We start from the raw sequence: 20,720 nt of genomic DNA on the forward strand, positions 1-20,720 counted from the left end.
CCTTTATGGGTGTGAATGGGGAGCAGGTGTTTCTAGAGCTATAACATAGGTCTAGGTTACAGGTACAGGGCCACTCTTATATTTTCATTAATTTTCTTTTATTGAAGAGTAAAAAGCATTTACAGATATCTTAAACCGCTGTTATACAATGAAGAATTGTAAAGCCTTATAATACCGTTGCATAGAAAAACAATCACTTTAACACTGGATTGTTCGTGGTGGGGGATTAGGACCCAACCTGTATTTCCAAATGGACTAAGGAATGGCAGAGAACACTAACTCAGAGTGGAGTCCAGCATGTGTTCGGTTGTAGTCTAGGTTTGTAGGTATTGTGTTGTAGAGGAAGGACTTCACAGGTATGGGGTATAGTTAGTGTGTAACTCCAATTGAGTTTGGGTATGGTCAGTGGATGAAGGAGATAGCTATATGTTTGTCCTGTGCCTGGTCTCTGAGGAGGATGATTTATGTCTAATGTGAAGTGGGAAGGATATGCGATTAAGTGGGAGGGAGGGGAGGAGTGAGGGAAGAGGGGAGGGGGGGTGGAGAAGGGGAATGGGTCGTCTCTGACTTCCCTCGGCTGTTTTTGTTCAGATGTGGAGGTTCCGAGTAAAGCTTAGGTGATTTTTGGAGGGTGGCAGCTTGATAAGGGGAGAGGTTTCGAAGAGAGGGTTAGAATATAGGGGAATCAGGTTGTAGGTTGTGCTGAGTGAATTCTATCACAATTTGGATCGCTTTTTAAGTGGGTAGGTTCAGTATGTTTGTGTATTCAGGTGTTGTCTGGCAGTGCGACCAACAGGCCCATTTTTTGCTGACTTTTGTTGGAGTGTCTCGTGCGATGTGAATGCATTTTTCCATTTCAGCTACTTTGCGAATTCTGATGAACCATTCTTTGAGTGCGAGTGTCTGCATTGAGTTCCAGTGTAAGGGAATACACTGTTATGCTGCGTTGATCATGTGCATTGTTAGAGATTTGTGGTTAGAAATTTGTGGTAAGGGCAAATGATGAAGAAGGAATTGGGCTGGGGAGAAATCTAGACTGTATGAGGTTACTTGGGAAGTAATGCGACGGACTTCTGACCAAAAAGTTTGCAGGGGGGTGCATGACCACCATATATGGAGTAGGGTACCCCTGTCCTGACAGCATCTCCAACAGGTCTCTGGAATATCAGGGTTAAATTTGTGTCAAAGGACCGGGGTGCGGTACCATCTGGCTTGAATTTTGTATCCATTTTCCTGGGTGGTAACGTTGGTTGACCCTTTGTGTATATTTAGAAATATTTGTTCTCAGCTCTCTTCTGAGAGTGAGATGGAGAGGTCTGTCTCCCACTTTTTGCAGGCTAAGCTCTCATTGACCTTTAAATCAGCAAAGATGAGGTTGTGTATGTAGGAGATTAGGTGGGATTGAGGTGTCGTCTGAGTGCATAATATTTCAAAGGGGTGAATTGTCTTGAACATTGCCGATCTTTGTCTAGGGTTTTGATATAGTGGGCAATCAATAGGTATGCCCGGGTGGGATAGGTGTCTTCTCTAGCCGAGTGGAGACTTGAACTGCGGATAGTAGTTTACCCTGGTGAAAGAATTGATGGGCCCCGATTTGGTCTTATGGCCAATTGTCGGTGAGGTAGTGATGGTACATTCCTGGTGGGAAATCAGGATGTAGTTTTATTGGTGTCAGTGGGCCAGGAGTGGAGGAAACTGAGGTACACTGTTATATTTTCACTAGGTGGTGGAGCACTGGAAAAGATACAGCAAGCACTTACAGCACTGGGATTTGGGTTTTAAATACCAGTAGAATATTGCATGTAGAATATCACAGGTGAAGGCTATATCTAATGGTGGAATTCACATTAATAAAGGAGACACAGCGAGTGGAATATTTCACTGATTGAACACTGTTTTATTAGGGCTGGGGAAAAAGTCGATTTGAATCTTGAATCAAGTTGAGAGGTCAAATTGATTCAAATTTTCAGCAAATTGATTTTTTATTTATTTATTTATTTATTTTTACCAGGACAGACGCTGACACCGCGCTGGTCCTGAGGAGCTGCGGGCAGGAGTTTTTAGACGAGGCCGCAGCTTTGGCCTAGTCCACGAGGCCAGACGCCACGGACTAGGCCGAAGCCGCAGCCTCGCCTAAAAACTCCTGCCCGCAGCTCCTCAGGACCGGCGCGGTGTCCATCAAAAAAAAAAACTTGATTCGAATCCTAAATCGAGTTTTTTTTTTTTTTTTTTTTTTTTTTTTTTTTAAATCGCAGATTTTTTTTTTTTTTTGGAGAAAGTCGCCAACTCTATGTTTTATACACAATTACCAAATAGTGTTGTCTGGACTTTTTAGCACTGGACATTTATTGTGTTTTTATTAAGGGTCACTGAATATTATTGGAGTATTTTTTTATGAGTATTAGTATTTTATTTAGAAAGTTAATTTCTACTCACTTCTTTGATCTATATATCGTATTTTCCATTGTACACATTGGTACATCACAGCAATGCAGTACTCTTTATATATTCATGTTTGTTTTAAGAGCTTATCATACAGTGCTATTCTTTTATTTACTTTTGCATCTTCCTTTTTTCATTTTTTGAAAGTGAAAGAGATGCCCTTGAACGTGAACTCTTGGAGCTCAGGAGAACTTTTGAATTGTTGGATGCATCCCATAAAACACAATCAAAGGAGAGAAATGACTTGGTCCAGGAGGTGAGTGCACAAAGACAGGACCAGAATTACTTTATAGCACATACCATCTATATTGGGAACATTACCTGTATTGCAGCTATCTTTGTCAGATATTTGTGGGCTTTTGTTTTTCATGTGTAATATTGATACATAGACTGGATTAGGGCCAGGGATCACAATTTTAAAGCCTAAGTGCAGCAATAATCAAAAACGGAAAGATCAGCACAAGGGACATACTGTACTTTACAGTCAGTGGGATGTGTTGTTTGTGCTTATTACTCTTCTGTTAGTAGAAATCTTCCTACGTCCTGCCCCTCCACCCCTGCAACCTCAATCTTCTATTGCAGTGGCGGTTGATACAACTAAGGGTCTGGCACAGGCTCTCATCAAGAGAGCCAAACTATGCCTGCTATCTTAGCCCAGCTGCCTCATTCATAGAAACCACACTGCAGCTTCTATGAATGGAACATGATCTAAGAATGGAGAATGGATAGATGATTGATAGCTCCACCCCTCCAATCATAGATTGTGTTCCATTCATGGAAGCTGTAGTATGGCTTCTATAAATGGGGCAGCTGGGCGGAAAGGGCAAGCATAGTTAGGCTTTCGTGGTGAGAGCCTGTGACGTCTCTTTTGTATTAACCTCCTGCTGCACCCGAAGATTGTGGGGTGGGTGCATGAATGGAGGAAGATTTCTACAAAGAGGAAACAATGCAAGAGACACATCCTGCTTGACTGAAGGTTTTGTCTCTTGTGCTGATGTTTCTGTTTTTGATTTTGGCTGCACTTGCAATCAGCACAACTTTACCCAGGTTTAAAATTGGAAATGACTTGTAGCTACTGAATTTGTGGTCTAGAAAGGTCATTCAATCTCACACAATCTTGGTGTTTATTGGGACCATGAGTATTAAGCCTCATACACACGATGCGATTGTTGGCAGGGGATTGTCTATTGACAGACTGTTGTCCTAAAATCTTACCGTTAGTACGCTCCTTTTGACAATTGTTGTCCAACTTTCGGCCAACAAATGTTGCATGACAGGCTAGTACGTTTTCGGCGGACAACAGTCTGTTGTTCTCTTTTCGTATGGTCAGTACACAAATCCGTCACACAAAAGTCAGAAGTACAAACACGCGTGATCGGAATCAATGCTCACCAAACACGGAATTAGCATAAGGGGCCCAAAGGATGGTGCTCAAGAGTTGAAATTCCTCGTAGTACGTCACTGCGTTCGTGTTTGTGGCACGACAATTGTGTACCAATAGTATGCAAGACAAGATCCTGGCACACGCCCTTTTGACAAAAATCAGACGCTCGGTTGGCCAACAATCGTACCGTGTGTATGAGGCTTTAGTTGCAGACTTCACTTGGTGGTGATGCTATATATGTCTGGTACAGACACTAAAGCCTCGTACACGTGATCAGATTTTCGGACGACCGAATGTCCGTTTTTTGTGGCATGCTAGTCTCATGTCGAAAGTGAAGAGGTTACTCACAATAAGAAAATTTTCATATGACAGAATACAACGTCAGAAGTGATGTAATGTGAATAGTTTTGTATGTATTCTTTCGCTTTTGAGCATGCGTAGTCTTGCTCTTGCGATTTTTTTCCTACGAAAACCGCACTAATGAAACAAAAATCGGACGTTGCGTTCACATCCGACAAAAATTTTATAGTCTGCACATCCAGCTTTTATCTGCCGATAAAGCGAACTTGGCTGTCCAAAGCTCCGTACTAACGATCCAAAAATTTTCAGGCAGCTTGTCTTACAAATTTTTCCATCAGATTTTTGTATCATGTGTACGGCCCTTGGACCCCATACACACTATTAGATTTTCTGCAGATTTTTGTCTTCAGATTTACCAAAACCATGTAGTGCAAGGGCCTGCCTGATTGCATACAAAATGAAACTTTTAAGCCGCATACACACATTCGGATTTTCCGACGGGAAATGTGTGATGACAGGCTGTTGGTGGAAAATCCAACCGTTTGTACGCTCCATTAGACAATTGTTGTTGGATTTTCCGTGGACAAATGTTGGATAGCAGGTTTTAAAATGTTTCCGTGGACAAATGCCTGTTGTCGGATTTTCCGAGCATGTGTACACAAGTCCGTCGGACAAAAGTCCAAAGGACAAACACGCATGCTCAGAAGCAAGGACGAGCCAGAAGCTGGCTTGTAAACTAGCGTTCGTAATGGAGCATTAACATTCGTGACGTGGCAAATTATGAAATCTGGAAATGCAGCGCATATTCTCTTCTTCTTTAATGGGATAATAATGAAGCTGCTTTGCTGGTGATACTGATGGAGTTATTGCAAACAAATTTTCAAAGGCTTTTTTTTTCTAGTGATATCAAGAATAATATTATTATGCTTTTTTTTTTTCTTTTTCTTTTTTTTGGGGGGGGGGGCAAATTACCACAACACCATTATCCCATAGTTTTTAAGATCAAAGATACAAATATGTTAGTGTCCCTTGTCAATTTTACATTGTATTTTTTTAAATGTAACTGCCTACTCCCAAATTTGAAGTCATTTGAAGTAAAACACATAGGCAAGTATTATTCTACACAATTTTTTTATTGTGCATTAAAAAAAAAGAAAACAAATAAAATTAGACATGCTATCTGCCAATAGAACTTAACCAAAAAGTGCATTCTATGCATCCAAAAATATAGAAAATATAACAAATCAAATCATTATTATTCAACCAAAAAATAAAATAAAAACCTCATGCATGTGTCCCGCTTCTTAATATAGGGGGTCAACAATGCCAAGAGTTGGTGAAAGCAGGGGTCTGTCATCCGGAGATAATTCCGAAAAACATCTGGATTATTCTCCTGGAGCTCCCGCAGCAAAGGCATATGACATAATTGGTCACGATTAATAAAGCAATAACTCCAAGGCCAATAATAAAAAACACGTTATCTCTTCCAATTCTGCAACATGTCTGCTTGACGAACGGCCATTCAGAAACAAACTGAAAAGCTTGAAATGAAAAGCGTGAAATGAAAAGCACGAATCAACACTCACCAAACTTCTACTAACACGAAATTAGCAGAAGGAGCCCAAAGGGTGGTGCTAAAGAGCTGAAAAACCACGTAGTACTTCGCTACGTTCGTGTTTGTTGGGAGACAATTCCTCGCCGTTTGTATGCAAGACAAAATCCAGGCACACGCCTTCGGACAAAAGTCAGAGGTTTTGTCTGCGGAAAATCATATTGCGTGTACGAGGCTTAAAGGTTTGACCTCATATTACATGGTTTTGGTAAATCTGAAGACAAAAATCTGCAGAAAATCTAATAGTGTGTATGGGGTCTTTGACCTCATTCATACAGACACAGAGGGCTGTATACTGTCAAGAAGAAGCATATTTCTGCTCCCTGGAGTCACTGGCGTTTGCCTAGAGCTGCAGCCAGAAACCTGTACAAATCCGTGACAGGCTGACGGATGCCACAGCTGTACACACACCTGAGCAGTTGCATGTGTACATGGCAGGATGAGTGACCCTTGATGTAGACAGTTTGGGGTTGATTTACTAAAACTGGAGAGTGCAAAATCTGATGCAGCTCTGCAAGGAAACCAATCAGCTTTCAGGTAGTTTTTTTTTTTATCAGAGCTTAATTGAACAAGCTTAAGTTAGAAGGTGATTGACTACCATGCATAGCTGCACCAGATTTAGCATTCTACAGTTTTAGTAAATCAAACCTGTACAGATTTAACCATTCAAGTTTGTACCACCACAGCAGAGGCCTAATTGTGCAACAGTATGAGGGTCTCTGTTGCTCAACAAAGAAGAAAACCCCCAGGGCATTTTTTTGTGCTGTTAACAAGTATTTAAATAAGATTTGCCCACAACCCCATCCCTGAAAGTGAACCAGTGCCCAGACTAACCAGTTCAAAATCTGTTAACTATACTTAACAAACAGTTAAAGCTCTTTAAAACAAACCCTGATTTTTCTCTGTTGGTATAGCCACTGTGAAGAAATCCATCTTTAAAGTTCATAATGGAGGCACTGAATTCACAGCTCTTCTTTCCTTATTTTTGTGGTAGCAGGAACCTGTAAGTCTGCCTGTCTTCTCATATAAACAAACAGCAGGTGTTTGTAAAGTGGAAGAAATGTCTGCATCCTGGTGGGTGAGCTTTTCCCAGCTTTTCCCATAATGTGGCAGTATTATGGGCATACTGGCCTATTATGGCACATTACCTCCCAGAGCTCCCCCCTCCAGCATTGTGACATTCATGATCAGCTCATCACCTCCTTACCATTGCTAACATCTTTATCTAGTCATCTTTTACGTGCAGCACCTTCAGGGATCTTGATTCCTTGATTCAACGGTTTCGGGATAATGTAATCCCCGTGCAAAGACGTTGGTTTACCCCAGCACACGAGGCATGACTTTTAAAGTTTAAAAAAAAAAAAAGAATACAAAAGCCATTGGTCTTCAATCCTGCAATGCTTGGAGGGAGCATCCAACATTTTTCATGTCCTAGCAACAAGTCAGGATGTGGGGGTTGCAAGCTAGGAGTTTTTTTAGCCAGGCTTTTGAGGGGACCTAAATGGCCTACAGGTAAAACAAAAGTGTAATGATCATTTTACAAAGCGGCACTAATAATATCTATTGGGGTCCACTGTATAGGCTGTTTTCTGAAAAAGGTGAACTTATCCTTTCAGCTAAACCCTTAAAATGGTTCTTTAGTTTTTGAACTTGATATTAAACCCAAACTACTTTTTGAGAGTGTGGAAAGGATTCTTCGGTTAGGGTTTTAATGCTATGTGGCCTCATTGGAGAAATTCCTTCTCAATTTTTTTCTTTCCCAGAATCTGAACAGATATTCTCCTAAAGAAACAACATGTTTTAGTCAAGTAAATATCAAATATATTATATGAATATTTCATAGGTTTTTTTTTCAGTTAGCAGGTGGATTGCTAGGCTCATATTTACCAGACTAATCCAAATTGCTTTCCTGATTACAATCCAGCTGTGTACGCGTACAGATCTCAATAGTTCAAGATCCAATTACACACGCACACACAGATAAGTCAGAGAAATTATTTCTTTTGCAGTTTCATATAGATTTTCAATTCTAGAGAGGGTATTACTGTGCTCTTTATATAAACTGCAGAAAAAAGGGCCTTACTTTAAAGCGTTTGTTACTCCAACATTTCATATTCTGGATATGTGCCTCTTGTACCATGTACCTGTATGAATAAGTATCCTGTTTTCTTTGTATTGCTTCCTTTGTGTGAAATCTCTGGTGTTCCTTACCAGTCCTTCTGCTTTCCTATTAAACACTGACCACACTAAGCAGGAGAACACACTGTGGTCAGTTCTCTAGCTATGCTAAGAATTCAGCTTGCTCTCCTCCATTGATTAGACTTGCTGAGAACAGAGAGAATGTGATCACTTATAAACAATGGAAAAAAGGCATTTATAAAGTTGTTTTTTGTTTTTTAATTAATACAAAAATGTTTTGCCTTTCATTTCTATTTTAAACTGAATGGGTTGTTTTACAAGGTGATTGTTTACAATCACTTTAAGTAAATTTGAAAAAACTATACAGTATTTCACGAAAGTGACATTTTTTGGTAAATATTTTATTATATCTTTTCATGTGACAACACTGAAGAAATGACACTTTGCTACAATGTAAATTAGTGAGTGTACAGCTTGTATAACAGTGTAAATTTGCTGTCCCCTCAAAATAACTCAACCCATGAAGTGAAAATGTCCAAATTGGGTCCAGTTATCCATTTTCACTCCCCGGTGTCATGTGACTCGTTAGTGTTACTAGGTCTCAGGTGTGAATGGGGAGCAGGTGTGTTAAATTTGATGTTATCGCTCTCACTCTCTCATACTGGTCACTGGGAGTTTGAAACCCTGAAACTGAGCTGCAGCACGGTGGCCAAGACCATACAGCGGTTTAACAGGACAGGTTCCCCTAGAACAGGCCTCGCCATGGTCGACCAAAGAAGTTGAATGCACGTGCTCAGCGTCATATCCGGGGATTTTCTTTGGTAAATAGACTTATGAGTGCTGCAGAGGTTGAATGGGTGGGGGGTCAGCCTGTCGGTGCTCAGACCATACGCTGCACACTGCATCAAATTGATCTGCATGGCTGTCGTCCCCGAAGGAGGCCTCTTCTAAAGATGATGCACAAGGGGGGCATGGCCTGACACAGCATGGAGTAAGACGCATTTACACAGTGCTCCGTCCATTGATGAAACCCAGCTAATCCTGCGACTCACCAACATCTTTTCTGACTCTGACCCTAACTTACCTGGAGAAGTACCTTGGACTCCTTACATCATGTCCCCATCAAAGGCTCAAAAAAACGCCGCAGCCAAACTTGAGAAATACCGGACATTTCACTTATCAGGCAGGACTTCCAGAAACTCCACGACTGGGTCAAGACTGCGGAGACCCGGCTAGGCTCCGTACAGGATGCCATCCCACCATTACAATCAGGGTCTGATCGCATGCAACAGCAGATCAACCAGCTGCTGACCAAACAGGAGGACATGGAGAACAGACTCAGGAGGTGTAATCAACGCTTTATTGGGCTCCCTGAGAGTGCAGAAGGTAAAGACCCGACCATGTTCCTAGAACAGCTTCTAGTCACCGCTAATGGTAGAGAGGCCTTCTCCCCATTTTGGTGGTTGAGATGGCACACCGCATGCCGGACAGACCTCCCCTTCAGGGGGCTCCCCCCAGTACATTCATAGCGAAATTCCTTAACTATAAGAATCGAGATGCAGCTATGAGACTTCTCAGAGACAAGGGCAATATTACCTTTGGGAATGTAAACATTTTTCACTTATTGGGTGTTCAGTTTTTTCCTAGTTAACATCCACACTTTGTTATGGGATCATGCCCACACTAGTTGGGGAGGATGGGGGAGGAGATTGTTCTTCCTTTACTGAGTAGTAATAGGTCTGACATGCTCCAGATACAGGTGAATCAGAGATGTATGTTCTTTTCTCCTTTTGTTCCTTTTCAAGCTCATTATTACCATTACAATGTTCAAGTTATGGAGATCCCACTGATCTGTCTGTGGGGAAACGGCTATCAGGTATTCTTGTATTAATTCATTATGAAACACCTAGATTATGGCATCTGTAAAATTTCTTACTTGGAACGTGAGAGGCTTGCGTGACAGGATTAAACGTTCGGAAGCCCTTGCATTCCTTAAGTAACAGCATGCAGGTGTCGTGGTGCTGGTTGAGTCTCATGTGGAGGGAAGGTTGACTCTCCGATGCCCATGGGTTGGGTGGGCCTTCCATTCTACCCACACATCCCATGCTCGGGAGTTTCAGTCCTTGTTGCCAAATCAGTGCACTTTGAACTATGTGATGTCTCCACTGACCCCCAGGGGCGCTATGTATTTTTATCTGTCAAACTGTATGGTGAGCCTCTCCTGTTGCTGGCCTTCTACATTCCTCCCCCATTCTGTGCCTCTATTATCATGGAGGGATTTTCGTTTATGGCCCGTCACCCCATGATACAGGCAGTTTGACTGGGGGAATTTAATTCCACATTGAATCCCACACTAGACAGGCTCCAGCCATCACTGCCAACTAAAGGGGTGGCCAGTGGCACTAGATTCTCCAGACTCATCTCGGCCTTTAGATAACAACAAAACCTGGGGAATGCCCAGGAAAAAATTCCAAGCCTACTTACCACCAGCTCGCAGACAACCAATTGACCTGTCTAACAGTACGCGTTAAAAACAGGGGTTCAGTCCGCACGCATCTGCAAACGCATGCGTAAGCCACAGAGCCACGTCATGCACCCTGTAATCTGTGGTCCTAACACTAAAATTTAGGTGTCCCCACAGTGGAGGCACATGCATTCTAATGGATAAGTGAGGGCAGGTGGACTGAAGGGAGCCCACCCCTTCTTAAAGGTACAGGACACACCAAACACCCAGCAGGTAGCACAATGGCTGCAAAGGTGCTGGTGCGTTGCTGGACCAATACACACACCCACGTGATTGCAAAAATCTTGCCACCACCCTCACTTATAGCTGGCTATCGCAGTAAGAGGCATTGGAAGGCCACAAACAGATAACAACAAAACCTGGGGAATGCCCAGGAAAAAATTCCAAGCCTACTTACCACCAGCTCGCAGACAACCAATTGACCTGTCTAACAGTACGCGTTAAAAACAGGGGTTCAGTCCGCACGCATCTGCAAACGCATGCGTAAGCCACAGAGCCACGTCAAGGCACCCTGTAATCTGTGGTCCTAACACTAAAATTTAGGTGTCCCCACAGTGGAGGCACATGCATTCTAATGGATAAGTGAGGGCAGGTGGACTGAAGGGAGCCCACCCCTTCTTAAAGGTACAGGACACACCAAACACCCAGCAGGTAGCACAATGGCTGCAAAGGTGCTGGTGCGTTGCTGGACCAATACACACACCCACGTGATTGCAAAAATCTTGCCACCACCCTCACTTATAGCTGGCTATCGCAGTAAGAGGCATTGGAAGGCCACAAACAGATAAAAACAAAACCTGGGGAATGCCCAGGAAAAAATTCCAAGCCTACTTACCACCAGCTCGCAGACAACCAATTGACCTGTCTAACAGTACGCGTTAAAAACAGGGGTTCAGTCCGCACGCATCTCGGCCTTTAATTTGATAGACGCATGGAGATACAAGTATACTTCTACCCAAGCCTATTCCTGTTTCTCATCCACCCACAACACCATGTCCCGCATTGATTTCATCTTGATATCCCACACGCTCACACCAAGATTAATGGAAGCATCCTTTTGCCCCAGGCTTCTATCGGATCATAGTCCGTACTGGATTACCTTAAGTATCCCCATTGATAAACCGCCCGGCTTCTGGCGCTTAAAGCCATTTTGGCTTTCTCTACTGCCAGAGGATGACGAGCTCATGAGCAAATGGAGGTTATACTTTGCAGAGAATGATCAATCTGCTTCCCCTCCGGCAGTATGGGACACCCTTTAAACTGTTTGCACGCACATCCCTGATCTCTTACATAAATAGATCGAAAGCTGACTCTGCTGATGCCTTTGATAAGGCGGTGGCAGAGTTGACCTCCACAGAACAAGAATATGCATATACTCCATCACCTGCCACAGCAGACCTACTTAAATTGAAAACTAGACACTTAACTGAAAAAGTGGTGAACCAGTTACAGTTTGAGAGAGCCAGACAAAAACTTTCTCTAGACAGAAGTTGTTTGCCAGCCTTTTCCCCATGATCAAACTATTGGCATACTTAGTACAGTACATAGTGAAGATAGGCCCCCAGTTGTTATCTCCCTACATGGTCCCGGGGGTCGACAGATTACAGACCCATCCAGTGTAACCTCCTATATTCAGAGACTTTTTTGCAGGGTTGTACACATCCACAGTCTCTGCAGATGTAGAACCGATGAACCTTTTCCTGGCAGGTATTACTTTCCCACAGTGAACAGATGACCAAGTGGTCCTCCTAGAGGCACCTCTTACCACTCATGAAATGGTGACTGCAGTAGCTAGTTTTGCCAGGTCCAAGTCTCCAGGCTCAGATAGATTACCTATTGAATTCTATTCACAATACAGTGAGATACTTACCCCTAAACTGCTAGCTTTGTAAAATCACCTCTTCAAGACCTTTACACTGCCTGCATCCATGAGAGAAGCAATAATAGTCCTTATACCTAAGCCAAGAAAGGACCCGAGTTACCCCGAATCCTATCCTATTTCTCTACTGCAAGTAGATATTAAAATATTAGCCAAGGTACCGGCCATACGTCTTAACCAGGTCATTCTGACTTTGATACATACAGATCAAGCAGGCTTTATACCCGGTTGTAACGCCTCATTTAATCTGAGAAAACTATACATTAATTTACAAGCTACACACGCCGACGTTGGCTCACGAGTTGTGGTGACTTTGGATACGGCAAAAGCATTCGATTCATTTGAGTGGAGGTATCTCTGGAGATGCTTGGAGGGATATGGCTTTGGGCCCAAGTTTGCCAAATGGATTCAACTATTGTACCAGGCTCTAACAGCTAAAGGGGTGGCTAATGGCTGGCCGTCTCCGGTGTTTGACCTCACTAGGGGCACGAGACAGGCCTGCCGTTATCCCCACTGCTATATGCCCTTGCCGCAGAACCCCTGGCCGTGTGTCTATCTGAGAAAATCCAGAGATCCCAGGGCTGTGCTTAGGGTCCCTGACCGAAAAATTTTGTATTTATGCAGATGATACATTGTTGTACTTGGCTGACTTGGGTCCCTCTCTTCAAATCACACTTCAGACGATAGAACAGTTTGGGTCATTATCTGGATTTAAGATCAATTTGGAAAAGTCCCAAACCTTGCCTATTGATAGCTTCCCGCCTTCCCGGACACTAGCCCAACTCCCACTACAACGTGTCAATACTATGGAATACCTAGGGGTGCATGTGTCCAGATCCCCAGCCGACTACATCTATCTTAATATTGAGCCTCTTTTCTCCCTCATTAAATCCAAAATACAAACATGGACCCGCTTACCTTTTGGGTGTATGTGGTCGTATTAACCTAATAAAAATGGTTCTGTTGCCCAAAATACTATATATTCTATGGCATACCCTGGTCTACCTACCTCCTGAAATACTTTAAATCTCTGGAAGCTTTCCTCAAGCGTTTCGTCTGGGGGACCAGCAGACATAAACTTGCTTGGCAGACGCAAGAACCCCACTGATCTGGGTGGCACAACCTTACCTGATTTTAACTTATACTATATAGCATCCCAGTTATCCCAGCTATTCCACATAGACAAAACTGACAGAGACATATTTAGTACGCTTTTGTGTCCGCCTTGGGCGCAGCGAGCCCTGGATCCACTTTGTGCGATAGCAGTGGGTTCCGGGGGTGCTGACTCGGAGGGAGACAGACCTTATTATACCACTACAGGCGTATATGGGATCTTGCTTCTGATAAATTGGGGATGACACAATATAATGACTACACCCCACTATGGCACAGCAAACTCCTTTCTGAATTCCTACCTAATGTAAAGATCTGGGGCACACAGGGGATATACTATTTAAACCACCTACTCTCGAATGGGAACCTCAGGACATTCAACGCCCTTCGCAATGTTTTTAGGATTTTTACAGGTCCGACATACTATCCAATCGCAATTTTCACTATCCCTTCTACAACCCACCCCTAATGCCATTATAACAGTGGTTAAAAGCACAGACCTCCAAAAATTGATATTGAACTTCTATAGTATGCTTGCTACCTCTTCCAAACTAGCATGTGATCTTAAACCCCGATGGGAGAGGGAGGTGGGGGACCAATGGAGGATGAAGAATGGAGTGAGGTATTAGATTCCTGCAAGGCTGTATTATCCGAAACTCTCGGATAGACTATCCCAAATCTATATATTACACAGAGCATACCTCATCACCCTTAGAGTAGCTAGATACAGGAGATGACAGCCTACTTCATGCATGATGTGCAATCAGGAGGTGGGTACATTCTTCCATCTAATTGTGGCTTTCCTACATGACACTATGGGTTCCCCTCTTTCCCTGGACCCGAAACAGTGCCTACTTGGGATATTCCCTGATTCCATTGATAAATTCACGAAGATATTCCTACGCTATTCTCGGCTAGGAAAATTATTGCTAGAAATTGGATGAGAACCCTACCTCCCAGCTTTACTGATTGGAAGGTGGACATAAATGCTACCCTACCCTACAAAAAATTCTTATATATTAACCGGGGATGTCCAGCTAAGTACAATAAAATCTGGGACTGCTGGCTACAAGAATCAGAAACCCTCACATGAAAATAGTCCGTTTCCTCAGAAATGTACCCCATGCAGTATGATTACGATATGTCTCCATCACTAAAAGGAGTTCAATATCTGTACACTGATAGACCTTCTTCTACTATAGCGCAGTTTGAAATACGTACTGTATCTACAATGCATATGTTCCACATGTAATGGATGTATTGTATACATAACACGCAAGCTTAAGTTGTATGTACAAATTGTTTAATAAACACTTGTTTAACGGAAAAGATGATGCACAAGAAAGCCTGCAAACCGTTAGCTGAAGACAAGCAGACTAAAGCCGTGCACACACGACCGGACTTTTTGACCGGACTGGTCCGACGAACAAATCTGTCGGACAATCCGACCGTGTGTGGGCGTCATTGGACCGTCAACTGACTTTTTCTGTCGAAAATCAGACAGACTTTAGATTTGGAATATGTTTCGAGTCCGGTCGAAAAATCCATTCGTCTGTATGCTAGTCCGGACAAAAAAGGAAGCAAGGGCAGCTATTAGCTACTGGCTATGAACTTCCTTAGTCTAGTCCCTTCGTACGTCATCACGTTCAAACCAACGGAATTTAGTCCATTCGTGTGTGGGCAAGTCCGGTCATTCGAAAGTCCGTCGGAAAGACCGTCGGACCTTTTGATGCTGAAAAGTCCGCTCGTGTGCATGCGGCATTAGGACATGGATTACTGGAACCATATACTGTGGTGTGATGAGACCAAGATGAACTTATTTGTTTCAGATGGTGTCAAGCGTGTGTGTGATGGCAACTAGGTGAGGAGAACAAAGACAAGTGTGCCTACAGTCAAGCGTGGTGATGGGAGGGTCATGGTCTGGGGCTGCATGAGTGCTGCCGGCACTGGGGAGCTACAGTTAATTGAGGGAACCATGAATGTCAACATGTACTGTGACATACTGAAGCAGAGCATGATCCACTTCCCTCGGAGACAGGGCTTCAGGGAAGTATTCCAACATAACAACCCCAAACATACCTCCAAGATGACCACTGCCTTGCTAAAGAAGCTGAGGGTAAAGGTGATGGACTGGCCAAGCATATCTCCAGACCCAAACCCTATTGAACATCTGTGGGGCATCCTCAAATGGAAGGTGGAGGAGCGCAAGGTCTCATCCACCAGCTCCGTTATGGAGGAGTGGAAGAGGACTCTAGTGGCAACCTGTGAAGCTTTGGTGAACTCCATGCCCAAGAGGGTTAAGGCAGTGCTGGAAAATAGTGGTGGCCACACAAAATATTGACTCTTTAGGCGCAGTTTGGATACTTTCACTTAGTGGTGTACTCACTTTTGTTGCCAGCGGTTTAGACTTTAATGGCTGTGTGTTGAGTTATTTTGAGGGGACAGCAAACTTACACTGTTATACAAGCTGTATACTCACTACTTTTACATTGTAGCAAAGTGTCATTTCTTCAGTGTTATCACATGAAAAGATATAATAAAATATTTACAAAAATGTGAGGGGTGTACTCACTTTTGTGAGATACTGTATATGACAAATATTATAATACATTTTACCATCATGCAGTTTCCCTTTAAAAAGATGTAATGAGTAAGTTACGTAAAGTGTAAGTTCACTTTTTTGCAAATTATACAACTCCCCCATCCAACCTCCCCCCCTTCCAACTTTTCCCCATGGTCCCTGCTGCACTTACCTCCATGGATGATTAGATTTTACTGCCCATGCAGTTAGTGCAGGGTCCAGGGATTTGAAAGCCGTGGTAGACTTCCGGGACAGATTGGTCACATGCTGGCACATAACAGCTTTGACCAATCAGATTTACTCTGTCATGTCCCAGCGTTCCTAAGGAAAGAAGGGGAAGAAGACCCCAGCTTTCTAATCCCTGGACCCCTGCATTGGCTGCGTGGGCAGTGAAAGCTAATGATCCAAGCAGGTAAGTGCAGTGGGGACTGGGAAGGTGGCGAGGGGGAGTACGCTGTTCACTTTGTAATTTTTTGTGAAAAGGTGAACTTGTCCTTTAATGTTGCCTAACTCCTGTATTACAGGATGCTGCTTGTTCTTGATTGGGGGTAGAAAGCACAATTTTTGTGTTACATAAACACAACTGTTTTATCAATATTAATAACAGGATCTCTAGTTCTGTCCTAGGGTTCACTGTAACGCGTTTAGCTATATTCTGTGCACCTCTGCATTTGTTAGGAAACGTGATTCCAGGACACAGTCATTGTCTTACCACAGGGAATGCTTTGGTTGAGAAAATATTTGGGAAATAAATTAGATGCCAACAATAAGAAATACTTCCTTGTGTGGTTAGTGCTGCTTTAAACGCAGGCCACACTCCCAGATAAACTGAATGCTATGTGACTAATAACTGCCAATGTTTAAAGTCTTAAGAAATATCAATCAAATCAATCTAACAGCCTAACGAAACCTGTTATTGTACCTTGTGCCACAACGTTTTACTAATGCTGTACTTTCAGTCTATTGATCTTGTCATGTCATTCTTCACTATTTACAATGACTCACTTTTAAAACCATTGCCTTTAGTGTTCTTTTTGCAAAATTAGTTCCATTTGTCATCATGGGCTGACTTACAACATCCACTACTTGATATGGTACAGTAGCATTTGACTAGCTGTTTGTTTCTTTGACTTTTATGCATTTATTTAGCCTGTTATAAAGTCTCAGTCAAAGGTATAAATACACATGAACGTCTGTAATAAAAAGTTCATCTGTCTTCATAAAGTGTCACGGAATATGTCACAAACTAAGTGACCTTGCTGTTTTCCCTAGATATGACTAATACATTCTAGCCCCATAGAAAATGTTCAGACACTTTGAGACATAGCTTTCAATGTAAAGTCAGTGTGTAAGATTTGTAGTCATTTTGTTTTCTGTAAATATTAAAAGGTCAGTCCACCCAAAACTGATCTCTTTATTTCTAAATGGGTAGAATGTAGTTAGATTATCTACTGACTTTGGCTGCAAGCTCTCATTTAAGTGTCCAGTTATGCCACCTGTCCTGACTGTTGAATTTATATATATTTCCTGTTATATTTAACTTTATTTTATGCATGTAGAGAATGCAGCAGAAATATTGAGGATCCTCCTGGTGCATAAAAAAGCCTAAATGACTTTGTAGTATAATTCTAATGTAATACTTAACTCTGCAATTATATCATTGATTGTGATACACTTTGTAAGCTCTTCAAAATTTAATAAACAATATTGAAACAAAAAAAGCCTTTAGCAACAAAGTGAATAATAAATAAAATTTAAAAAAACTGTATTTGTATTGCCCTACAGAAAAAAAGCCTGGTGTCATCGATGATTAAACTATATGTGAACCCTTACTTGATGATCTATTAAAATAGAAATGAAAGGCAAAACATATGTGTGTGTGTGTGTGTACATATATATATACATACATACATACACAGTGGGGAAAATAATTATTTGATCAGATTTTGTAAGTTTGCTCACTTACAAGAAAATGAAGGGTCTATAATTTTTGTCATAGGTGTATTTTAAATGATAGAGACAGAATATCGACCAAAAATCCTCCCAAAAATACACATTATATAAATGTTATAAATTGAGTTGCAGTTCAGTGAGTAAAATAAGTATTTGTTCCCCAAGCAAAACATGACTTAGTACTTGGTGGAGAAAACCTTGTTGGCAAGCACGGAGGCAAGACGTTTCTTGTAGTTGGTTACCAGGTTTGCACACGTCTCTGGAGCAATATTGGTCCAGTCTTCTTTACAAACCTTTTCTAAATCCTTTAAAGTGTTACTAAACCCAGGACCCTGCATTCACTATATCTGGCCTCCCACAGTACACAGAACATGGAAATGCAATTATTTTAGTAAATATAAACTGCAAAATACCTTTTTCTCATCAGCAGTATATAGCAATATTGGGACTTTTATCAGTTCCTGGTAAAGCTTGTAGGAGGTGTTTTCATACTGCACTGAGCAGTGGAATCGGCATCTAAAACCCCTGACCCTCTGTCTAGACAATGCTGGTTGGCCCTGTGCTGATCACATGCACTCTCCCAAGAAAAGAAAAAAAACCTCTCTAGCATACACACCAAACTCAGCATGTGCAGTCTGACTCCAAAGGCTTTGTCTTATCCAGTTCTGGAGTCAGTGGAAGAAGAGGAGGACCTGTGCATACAAGGTCAAACAGCCTTTTTACACAATGCAAAGGATTAATCCCTTAGGTTCCACAGTGGGTACAACAAGCATGATAATTTGTAGTCCTGTGAGCCTCCAGGTAATTGACCAAATCTGGTCTCCAAAATAGTGTATCTTTGCAAATGATCAGCTGCTAACGTTACGCATGTCTCATAACCATGCAAAATAGTTAAACCAAATTGTACACACACTGCGCTTATCAAAATAAAAATGTGAGAAATTTCCACTAAAATATTAATAAAGTGATATTGTGCTTAACATACAAAATATACAAAATCTATTAATACTATACATTAATGTGCAATAAACTTCAATGAATAAATAGGTAAAAGTGCTCCAATCAGCCTGTGTATTGCAAATATTCCACAAAGCTTGTGCAATTTTCAAACATTAATAGATAATTCAAAACAAACATCCATGCGATTTAGTGTTGCATCCATGCATTTCAGTGCTGCATCTATGCAATATGGTGTTAGTGCAATGTTCAAACAATAAAAAGTTAAAAAATACAAAAAAACGCATTGTGTTTTTTGTGTTGATATATTGAGGTACAAACGGGACTGCTGTGAGGAACAGAGGCACCAGTGCAAATCTATCCAGGATCCTGCATATAACATTGAACCCATAGAGGTTCTAAGGTGCATTCTGACCAAGCTTAATTGCAAGGTCACACGCCCTAAGGTGAGGGGCTATCACCTGGGGGGGAGCACTTGTATGAGCACACAGAGCACTTTAGTTTGTGTTCACAATAACACATGAATGGATTGTGGAAGATCTGTGGACTGTTAATTTGATCATTGCACAGCAACACAGCACTGAATTGCATAGAATCACATGGATGCAGCACCAAATCGCATGGATGAGTTTTTTTGTATTTTTTAACTTTTTATTGTTTGAACATTGCACTAACAACATATTGCATAGATGCAGCACTGAAATGCATGGATGCAACACTAAATCGCATGGATGTTTGTTTTGAATTATCTATTAATGTTTGAAAATTGCACAAGCTTTGTGGAATATTTGCAGTACATAGGCTGATTGGAGCACTTTTACCTATTTATTCATTCATTGAAGTTTATTGCACATTAATGTATAGTATAATACATTTTGTATATTTTGTATGTTAAGCACAATATCACTTTATTAATATTTTAGTGGAAATTTCTCACATTTTTATTTTGATAAGCGCAGCGTGTGTACAATTTGGGTACAACAAGCATGCTTTACTGCATATACAGACTGATTTTACTGCTGTGAGTTTAGTAACACTTTAAGGTTTCTTGGCTGTCACTTGGCAACTCAAAGTTTCAGCTCCCTCCATAAATGTTCTATAGGATTAGGGTCTGGAGACTGGCTAGGCCACTCCATGACCTTAGTGTACTTCTTGTTGAGCCACTCCTTTGTTGCCTTGGCCCTGTGTTTTGGGTAATTGTCATGCTGGAAGACCCTTCCATGTCCCATCTTCAGTGTTCTGGCTGAGGGAAGAAGGTTCTCATCCAAGATTTTACAATACATGGCCCCATTCATTGGCCCCTCAATGCGGCAAAGCTGGCATATAGCTTTTAGCAGAGAAACAGCCCCAAAGCATAATGTTTTCACCTCCGTGCTTGACTGTAGGGACTGTGTTCTTAGGGTCATAGTTAGCATTTTTTTCATCCAAACACAGTGAGTTGAGTTAATACTAAAGAGCTCAATTTTGGTCTCGTCTGACCACAGCACTTTCTCCAAATCCTTTTCTGAATTATTTAGATGTTCATTGGCAAGCTACAGACGGGCCTGTACATGTGCCTTCTTGAGGAGGGGGACCCTGCGGGCACTGCAGGATTTCAATCCATGGCAGCGTATTGTGTTACCAGTGGTTTGTTTAGTAACTGTGGTCCCAACTGTCTTGAGATCATTCACAAGCTCTGTGTAGTTCCGGGCTGATTCCTCACTTTTCTCATGATCATCCTTACCCCATGAGGTGAAACCTTGCATGGAGCTCCAGACCGAGGGCGATTGGTTATTTTGTATTTCTTCCATTTGCGGATAATCACTCCAACAGTTGTCTCCTTATCACTAAGCTTCT

At 41.9% G+C, this 20,720-nt stretch overlaps 1 protein-coding gene across 2 annotated transcripts in view; it reads left to right on the top strand.

The window, feature by feature from the left end:
* PIBF1 (progesterone immunomodulatory binding factor 1) overlaps window positions 1–20,720 on the top strand; it is a 301,512-nt gene that overhangs the window by 71,008 nt on the left and 209,784 nt on the right. For both annotated transcript variants that reach the window (XM_073614256.1, XM_073614257.1), the window contains one exon: window positions 2,590–2,698. In XM_073614256.1, coding sequence (XP_073470357.1) covers window positions 2,590–2,698 — 109 coding nt within the window. The remainder of the gene's footprint in view (window positions 1–2,589; window positions 2,699–20,720) is intronic.

Source organism: Aquarana catesbeiana, linkage group LG02, assembly GCF_042186555.1.
Source record: "Aquarana catesbeiana isolate 2022-GZ linkage group LG02, ASM4218655v1, whole genome shotgun sequence".
Taxonomy (NCBI): Eukaryota; Metazoa; Chordata; class Amphibia; order Anura; family Ranidae; genus Aquarana; species Aquarana catesbeiana.